The sequence below is a fragment of the Argentina silus genome (genome assembly GCF_951799395.1).
Source record: "Argentina silus genome assembly, chromosome: 17".
Taxonomy (NCBI): Eukaryota; Metazoa; Chordata; class Actinopteri; order Argentiniformes; family Argentinidae; genus Argentina; species Argentina silus.
In genome coordinates, this window is record NC_139671.1 from 3,816,421 (window position 1) to 3,826,551 (window position 10,131).

At 44.9% G+C, this 10,131-nt stretch overlaps 1 protein-coding gene across 2 annotated transcripts in view; it reads left to right on the forward strand.

Moving 5' to 3' along the window:
• The window catches only part of LOC310818254 (MAP/microtubule affinity-regulating kinase 3-like), a 43,766-nt gene extending 35,116 nt beyond the window's left edge, over window positions 1-8,650 (forward strand). For both annotated transcript variants that reach the window (XM_083689108.1, XM_083689109.1), the window contains exons 15-16: window positions 1,613-1,885; window positions 6,914-8,650. In XM_083689108.1, the coding sequence (XP_083545234.1) occupies window positions 1,613-1,885; window positions 6,914-7,289 (649 nt within the window). In that variant the 3' untranslated portion in view covers window positions 7,290-8,650. The remainder of the gene's footprint in view (window positions 1-1,612; window positions 1,886-6,913) is intronic.
• Window positions 8,651-10,131: the final 1,481 nt, after the last annotated feature.

Consider the following 10,131-nt stretch of genomic DNA (forward strand, 5'->3'; position numbering starts at 1 on the left):
TATCAACTTCTTGTAAGACAAGTGGCGAACCAATTGTAAAAATAGAGAAGTAGAATGGCCAAAGCAACTGCCCTGAGGCAACTGCCCTGGCCAAGGCAACTGCCCTGAGGGACAACACGTTGCACATATCTGATGGTGGAGAAGCTTCCGTTGAAGAAAACTGTCTGGTTTTATTGGATGAGTAACTCTCCAGCCATGTGACCTTTTTTTGTTTGTTTTTTGTCCTCTACTCCTCCTGTCTGCCTTGTGCAGATTTAAGTTGATCATATTTGTCCTTGATGCTTTGCTTTATTAAAACCCATTCACTACAATACGTCAGACAGATATATTTTTGTCCCTGCTCTTTTGATTAAAAGTAAAAAAAAAAAACAGTTATTTCTCTCTGGTACCCTGCGTTACTAAAAGAAACAACTCTCTCTGCCCATGGCCTTTGCTTTACTTCACGTCTGTCTCCTCCGGGGGGCAGCATGAGTGAAATGTCGGCGTGCGCCACTAGCCCGTCTGCGTACGCCACGGCCCTCACCGCCTCCTCCGCCTCGGTCCGGCTGCGCCACCAGAAGGCTGCCTCCCTGTCGGTCTCGGGCCACGCCTGCCGCCAAACCCTGCCGCCCACCGACGGCGCCGGCGACTTCTTCAGGCCCAAGTAAGGGGCTTCCCCCCCCCCCCCACGCCCACAGGGGCCACCCAGGATGCCCCGTCTGTCTGCTCGCATCTCTAACCTGTCTGTGCCATCCTCCTCTGCCCGCCCGCACTTGCTTTCTCTCTTCTCTAACGGCTTGTTGACCTCCCACCGAATGACCGATTTTGTAATCTTCCACCCCCAAGCACTCATCCCGTGGGGATCCTCCGCCCACTTCTCATTCCGTTAGCTCCACCCCCTTTCTAAAGCATCCCCCACCAATGGCTGAGGATGTCTGTTTAAAGGTCCTGTGTTTTTATCACAGGCAAGACGTGTCGCTTACTCTGGTCTCTCCCCACTAACTTCCCCCGATGTCGTTGGTCCAAGTAGTGCTCGTCAGACCTCACCCGGATTAGATAATCTCCTAATGTAGCAAAAATGAGTAGCCACATTAATCTCATTGTGATGCCAGTGTCCTAAAGGTTCTGTTTAGGTTCCCCTTAACTCTTTAGTCTCCAAACAATAAACTGTGTGTTTTAATCATGATGTGGATACATTCTAACCCAAAGAAAGTCCTCACATTTACAGCACTGCCAGGTAAGATGTTTCATATCTAAAATGGTAAGGGGTTGTGTGAGAGAGGGTTGTGTTAACGTGCTTTCTATCCACAGGGTTGGATGCAGTGTTACGTCTTGTTAATTGCCTTGTAATCTTTATTGTCGTCATGGCACCCATTCAGAATCTCAAACTTGGGTTTGTTGAAGTCAGAAAATCTACGCTTCTTGTATGAGGCAATCAGTTGGCAGTTATTTTGAATTCAGTGGCCATTGAAAAATGATCCCCCTGATGAACGTGTGTTGCTCAAGAAGTTAGGCCAAGTTGCAACGAAGGAGTTGGCTATAGCATGAATCCACCACCACCCCTGGCTGAAATGTGTAGTTTTGTGTCTTAACTCCGCCCCTCTCCCCTCAACCCCCCTCCCCCCTCCTCCAGCACGACGACCACGCATAGCCAGCGTAACCCCGGGGGCGCGTCCACCCACAGCATCAGCAGCGCCGCCACGCCCCCCGACCGGCTGCGCTTCCCTCGTGGCACGGCCAGCCGCAGCACCTTCCACGGTGGGCAGCTGAGGGAGCGCCGCACGGCCACCTATAACGGCCCCCCGGCCTCCCCCACGCTCTCCCACGACGCCACGCCCCTCTCGCAGTCCCGCAGCCGTGGCTCCACCAACCTCTTCACCAAGCTCACCTCCAAGCTCACGCGCAGGTAAGACCCGCCACCAAGTCTCTCACCGCAAGTTGTCTCTGTACCCGTTACTGGTGATGGTGGAGATCGAGACAAAACTGTTGTTTGTAGACAGATTGGTGCCATCCTGAAGCTGCGATTGGTGCTATCCTGAAGCTCTCGTAGGGATACTCCTCCCCTGAACAGAGTAGCATTCCTCCTTCTGCTCAACTGTGACTCTTGTCCTGGATGTTGTTTCCCTCTCAACCCCTGAAATCGTATTGCAGGTTTTGTTAAATAGGGGAAGTAAATAGACTTAGTGCCCTAAGTAGAGGGATACAGCCATACCATTCCCTCAGAAGTCTACCGTCTGTACACAGGGATTTCATGTGTAACTGTGATTAATGAACCTGCCCTGCTTTAACACCCCCCCCCCCCCCCCCCCCCCAGCCTAACAATCCTACTTTTCATTTGTATGTGTGCCACAATGTCCACATGCTGCATCTCCATTTCTGAGGAAACATTAATCATTCTATCCAGACAAAATATTCTCTTAGCCTGAAGTTCTTTGTATTAGTAAGAGGATTCTCAAAATCAATCTCAGCTCCAGGTATGATTTTCAAGCCAGAGGCATGTTTTGATTAAGTGATAATTCTCTGTCATTTACTGTAAGGAGTATGAATCTAATAAGTTTCCCCTGAGTAATGCATGGGAGTATTGTTTTGTAGGCCTTAAAACATTAGAATAATGGCCTCGTCTTTTCGTACATGTAATTGTTTAATTTGGATTAATAGAAAATGAAGGTAACAGAAGATGCATCAACATTAATGTCATTAATATACTGTTATCCTGTAGCTTTATTCATTCATGGCTGGTGTGTATGGCTATTCGTTGGCCAGATTTGAACACCGTACCTCTCTCCCCAAGAAGGCGGCCATTGTCTATAATCTGTCTGCAATCTGCCAATGACAGATGCTACCCTGTGCTCCTTCATACAAGAGAAAAAGTCCCAACCCGAACACTCATTTCTAAAGTCTGCACTATCAAATTCAAGTATTCTAATTGTATATTGTAATCAAAATCTAGAAATAGATTCTCAAAATCTAAATGTATAATTTACACACACTCAATTGGATAAATCTGATAATTCTGTACCGCTACTTTTGACTGGTTGTTTTTTATTTTTATTTTTTTTTAGAAACATGTCATTCAGGTTTACCAAAAGGTAGGAGGACCTTGGCTCAGTTTGCAATTTATCAAAACACCTTACTTGACTAATTGGTCAAATTTATAATAAACTGATTTTTTAACCCTGTGTGGTCAAAAAGCTCAATGAAATGCCTGAAACTGACCCTCTTGGCTCGCTGAGCCCTAATCAGAGTTTGATTGAGCATGTCTAAGACCTCTCACCTACTGGTCAAAACCAACCACCAGACTCTACTAATCACCCATGCATGGCTCTTCACAGAGCAGGTCTGTGCACAATCACTAATGTAAATGAAAAGGCAAATGTCTCATAAGAAATATACTCCTCTATTATTACTAAAGGTAAGTCTTGTGCTAGTTTCACACAAACTTTGCGTCTCACACAGACATGGCATAATACATTCACGACTCTGCTGTACCTCTGGTGACAGTCTTAGTTATAGCCATTGGATCATTGGCCACAGGGATGCCCCAAGGGTCTGTTCTAGGTCCTATGGCAATGTTTTAATGAATGCCATTTCTGCTGGCATTTCTGTCACCCACATGACTCGTGAGAAGCGTTTTATGGGCCAGACTGTACTCTAGAAGCGATGGAGGTGTCAGCCATGCCTTTTTTTTTTCATTTCAGAGAACTCTTAATCATTCCCCCTGTTTGACAAGGTTACACATTTCTTGGTTGTACAATTTAGGCCACCATACTGGGCTTTAAATGTGGCTGCCGGTCGAAGTGGTGATTGAGAGATGGTTCGTTGCAGAGTTGGAGTTCAGGTACCAGACCATAGAAAATTCCTCCCCATGGTTTGTCTCCCCATGTTGTTGTCCCCAAAAGATGTCTTTGCCTCGGCTGACGGAACTTGTCCCTGATTTCTCCTTGACTCTCTAACTGGTGGCCCTGCCTGGGGGGGGGTGGGGGGCGGGGGGCATCAAGGTTACAATATCTTTGGTTTACCTGAGGTATGAGGGAGTAGTTAGCCCCAGATCCAGATGCACAGAGTAGTACGAGACAGTAACACTTTAAAGGACTTTGGTATTTTGTACTTTGGTAAAAATAGGTTTTTCTTTTTGATTTTCGAGTAACTTGTAGCAGCTGTAAGGTGCTTTCTTCTATTGTTAGTCTAGTTACGTTGTGCAAGGCTAAGGATTAACTTCTATGTGAAGTTGAGTGCGTTTGAGCTCTCTCCACCAGTTCCAGAGTCCTTCCCGCTTGCCAGGCTAACTCCAACCCAAACAGCCCATCATGGCCCTCTCTATCTAAGCCCCAAACAGCCCCTTCTTTTCCATGGTCTTTCTCACAGCCAACCAGGTCCAGCTCTCTCCCCATCTGCATGACTGACTGACTCTCTTAGATTTATTTACTCTTCTGTGCAATCAGATATATTTTTCTTTGTATTGTATGAATATGCTCTCAATCTTTTCTATGGAATGTATAAATATGTCTGACACCTTTTTCACCTGAACATACACACCCTTGTCTGCACGCATCAACCCTTTTCATTTTAAGGGCGTATAGACACACTATCTTCCCTTCTGTCTTGCCTCCTTGATTTTTCCTTCCCAACAACATACTCTAGGTACAGAACATTAACAAGACCACCTGGAGTTGCATGGCCGCATTTAAGACAGGAAGTTCAACTGCAGTGTCTCCTATACACCCATGTCAAGCAGACTCCTCTACTTTTTGCATGTACTATACTTCTTCTAGCGGTGTAAATGTTTTTGCACCACTCTGGCAATGAGGACAGGTCCCTTGTGGAATAGAGGACACATAACACTGTTCTTAATTCTTAACACTGCGTCTTTCCCTCTCTCTCTCTTTCATCTCTTTTTTTCCCCCTCTCTTTTCTTAGTCTTGTCATTGAACTGGTCTTTTTCTTCCCCTGGATTTTTTGTGTTGCCTACTTTTCCCACTGGAATTTAGGGGGAAAGTTATTATTATTTCTCTCTCTGTCCCTCTCCTTCACCTTCCTCCTCTTCTCTCTTCTCTCTGCTCTCATGCTGCCTCCGTCTCTCAGAGGCCCGGCAGAGTTTGAGAGGAACGGGAGATTGGAGGGCTCAAGGTGAGATGGGAAACTTTATTTGTTTTCTCACCTCTATCCCAAACCCATCCTCATGCAGGCCTACAGCCTTCTCGGCTATCGGCCCTGCTATGCAGGGTCTATCTAAATGTGTGTATATACAGATATACGATATGTATATAGCACCCTGCACATCTCATCTCATCTTTTCAGGCTGGGAAAATGGTAAATGAACAAATTAAATGTTCCGCTCCAGGGTTAGACTTAAAACTGAATGTTACCCTGTAATCCAGTAGATTTGTTGTTTTCATTATTCAATAGTAGACACATTCACAAAATATTGTGTTTTTAAAACAACCTCTGAGTCAAGATATCTCACTTTGAATGCCCTCATCGGTCCTGATGTTCCAAATCGCCCATTTTGATTAAAATCCGACAACTCCCCTAATATTCCCCTGTCCCTCCTTGTGTTGAACAGCACAAGAGCCAGTGCTGCTCTCTGGGAATCACTGGCGTAGTAGAGCAGGGTCGTAGTGCTGTATGACATACTTTAACGCGGTATAAGACTTTTTTAAGAAGTAAACAGACCTCACGTTTCGATAGCTATGATGCAGCTGTATGCGAAATGATAGTTTTAAAGGGTATGCATTGTGGATTGACCAGAAATACAATTGAAAATGGATTTTCGGGTAAACTTCCCCTTTTATGTAGATCCTCCTTTTGTTTGACCGCTGCTAGCGGCTAAAGCAGAGACACTGCCTACACACTGTCAGCAGCACATACCAGGGCAATATTATAACTAGCAGACGTGGTCCCTGAAGCATGAAGTGTTCCTCTACCAGTCCTGCAATGCGGACTGGTCCTTTGTGGCATTGATATCCCCGTATCCATGTATCTCACAAGTACTAATTTCTACCAGTTTAATAATGTGGCAGATGGCGCCTCTGCTAAAGGTACACACTGGTTCTCTGTCTGCGTTCAGGCAAGCTGAAGCTATGTTCTGTGGTCTATAGTACCGACCCACGTCTCGGCTTAGCACAACAGATGCTGCTGTCAAAGGGCACCACTGCTCCTTTGCAACAAACTCAACCCTGTAATGTGGTTGGAGACCAGCAGAGGGCAGTTTTGAGTCACCCATGTATTTGACTGTTGGTTTTTACTGACACCTAGTGGGGAGTATCGATAATGGCAAATTGTAACTGAATCAATGGAGTGCTTCCTTCTTACATCTATGATACTGTTGAGAAGTCGACCCATTTTGAGTGTTTTTAAGAGAGTTGGCTCTATTAAGCGAGTTTTCTTTGGGACCAGAAGGTTTAAATTTCGATTTGTGGACAGCCTCCAAATTTGTGTGAAGGAGGGAATCCAATACATTTTTACTCTTCCCATGTGTGTATTAGTTGTTCTGAGTACAACTTGTGGATTAAAACATCATATGCCTCGTCTGCATGTAGAAGTGAAGTCTGTATTGTCTTGTGCCTGTACGAAGATATTACATGAAATGAAATTGCATTTTTTGTCAGTGTCTCTCTGCTGCATGACTACTTGTTATGGGAACCCCGGAGCGCCTCCTGCATGATTGTGTTATGTAATTGCACGAGACGCACTTATAAGAACATCTATCTCTCAGTGCTGGCTTGATGAGTCCAAACTATCTTGCCGATCTGGATGCACAAACTCATACTTTTATATAACTGTCTACACTCTAACACACACACACACACACACTACCTCAATTGTACTCAGCGAGACCCCCAACTACCTTCAAACTTCACACACACACACACACACACACAACTTCTACCTAGCCCTACCCGTCTTAACTCCCATCCTGTCTCTCCCTCAACAGCCGCAACGTGTCGGGAGACCAGAAGGACGACCAGCAGCAGCAGCCGCCCCAGCAGACCCACCAGAAGGACACCAAGCCCCGCTCCCTCCGCTTCACCTGGAGCATGAAGACCACCTCCTCCATGGAGCCCGCCGACATGATGCGGGAGATCCGCAAGGTGCTGGACGCCAACAACTGCGACTACGAGCAGCGCGAGCGCTTCCTGCTGCTCTGCGTCCACGGCGACGGCCACGCCGAGAGCCTGGTCCAATGGGAGATGGAGGTGTGCAAGCTGCCCCGCCTCTCGCTCAACGGCGTGCGCTTCAAGCGGATCTCGGGGACGTCCATCGCTTTCAAGAACATCGCGTCCAAAATAGCCAACGAGCTCAAGTTGTAGAGACGACGTAGACAAAGTGTGGTGTGTGGGGGGGGGAGGGGGGATTGTGATACGAAACTGACACGTAGAGTAATGTGCGGTGGTTTAAAAAAAAGTTATTTTGTGATGGACAAACGTTAGGTGAAATCAGAACAGAGCTGTACACTCATTAAAAAAATGAAGTAGCAGATACAACAATTCCTCCAAGACACTTACAAAAGTATTGAAAAATGATGTATAGCTTTAGGCAATCATTTCCTGCATCATTGGAGCATTATTATTATTATTATTATTATTATTATTATTGATGCGACAGGTGGTCTTGAGCTGTAGGTACAGTAAAAAGACATTTGTGTGACATTTTTTCTGAATGCACTTCTTCTGCATTATCGCCTTAGAGGCTGTTCTAAGATGCCCCCTAAATGAGACACACACACACAGAGGAGGGGAAATGGGGTGACAGAAGCATTGACCCCCCCCCCCTCCCAACACTATATACCCAGAACTTCTCTTGGCCCCCTCACCCTGTGATGCCAGGAGAACATCGCCACCAGATAAGACTGGTTGGATAGCCTAGCTAATTGCACAACAAGTGATGGTATTATTGTTATCATTGTCGATACTGTCAATTTAGGCAGTAAACAAGCTTTCCCCCGTTACTTGACCATCCTCTTACACTTGCACAAACACACACACACACACACACACACACACACACAATATGATTTGAACCTGTTGTTCGTCAGTGTTCATCAGTGTGGTTGTAAATGCAATGGACCTACTGTAGCTGGTCAAGGCTCTACTGTAAGGGGTCACACACCCCAGAGAGCAGGGGCTGGATGCCGCTGACGCCAGTGCCGTGATGATGCACTTCAGCAGACCCCACTTCAACATGGGGGAGTGCTGCAAAGTATCGTGGGACTTTGAGTCATTTGCTAAAAAAAAAAGAGACTTCAGAGAAATCAGGAAGATTTTCCTTCCTGGTGGATATGAATATTTAGTTGTTTTTCTTTGATGTTATGGCTTTTTTTTTTTTTTTTTTTTTTTTTTTTTTCAGGTTCTGAAACGAAACTGAACTGCCAACCGCTATCTGGTCCCGCCCACTCTGGCCCATGGGTGGAGTCATATGCGATTGCTCGTTCTATGACAAAAAAAAGTCAAAGTTAAAACTAGCTGTTTTCCGGCTATAGTATTCACTCCCACACCCCTAAGAATGTTGGCACTGTCTTTTGTTGTTCTTTTCATGTAAATAATGTACCTTAGTTTTGCAACGGTTGCATATTGATATACTTTTTTTTTTCTTTTTTTTTTTTAAACCCAGGCTGTGAGCCGAGAGCTATGGAAGGTTAATCAGTGTCTCCATTAAAACACATTAAAAGCGACCAGCGTCTGTGTCTCACTGAACTAGAATAGAGCGGTATTGTCTGCTTTTATGGGGTACGTGATTACTCCCAATATCATGAAGTACATAAAACCGTCTCAGAGAGACATGTTTGTCTCGGGTTGATTTTTAAATTATTGTGTTTTTTTGTTGTTGTATGTAAACAAAGTGCAAGAGTAATGCATATTTGGGCCTATAACCTATTATAGTGGTTAACGCTTACTTCTGAGAACACTTATTTCGAATGGGGTTTAAGTCAGGTTCCTTGAAAGTGCTTTGAAGTGGTTTATTTGACCACAAAACCCTCTTGTTTTATTGTAACAGAAACAAGAGGAGCAGTTACTATATTACATTTAGCATATTTTATGAACAAACCCCTCCAGAATATACCCAAACCTTATCAGAATGGTAGTTATTATAAATGTTGACTGAAATCTGGTCTACAGGATAAACTCCAGGTTTTTTCACATAGAAAGGCCCAGAGACGGAGGAAACTGTTTCCTTACATTTTCTCCACTCCAATACTTTGCTATATGGACTGAAATGTTTATTTTCTAATGTGAAGGCGTATAAACATGATGCTTGGTGTGCATCAATTATGCACTTTATGAAATGTGTTTTCTGTTAAATTTGTTCCAGACATCACCCCCTTAAATATTTTCTATTCCATCCATCTCCATTGAACCCAGCCTCAAGTCCATTACTGGGGCAGGGTTTAGTGTGCTGTCTTAGGGCTCTTTAGTTAGGGTTAGGGTTAGGGCTACACTTGTAAAGGCCGTTCCTACGGTCTAGGTTGGCTACATGACACTGAAATCAACATTTCAAATCCTTGTTGAATGCCTGCCAAGAAATCCCTGATTTAAAAGTATTTACTAGGGGAAACTTGAGGGGAGAGTGATTTGAGAAAGGATCACATCTCTTCACTACATTATCCAAAGCTAGCCTTGATCCAGATCTGTGCGCTTTAGCAAAACAGATGCAAAGAGTAGGCACCTGCCATCTTCCCCATTCATTGCATTTGTGACAGCATGAGGGGGGGCCCCCCCCCATGTACTGTGATGTACTACCAAATACGGTTACCTGTAGACGGTAAGTGACTTTCAGGCGCATACATCTACTGGTGCCAATAAATGACTGACCTGAGACACGCTGAGTTTATGCTACACTCCAGCACAGCAGGTGGCAGTGAATCACCAACGTTTGATTTACCCCCACTAGTCACAGAAGATGAAAACAGTTGATGCCATAGGAGCTCACCATATAATCTGTTTTTTTAGGGGAGTGCGCCCTCTAGTGTTTATAACAGCCAACTTCTAATTTATTGTCATGTTCGGCTAAGGCAGATCCAGATCTGGCCTTGGCAGTGATGCTCCATTGAACAAAAAAGTAGCTATGAATCATGACCCATAAATAATTTGTACTGCATTTGAACACAGCTTTCATAAAGAAATAATAATTGACAAGGCAGGCAACCTCCACGGA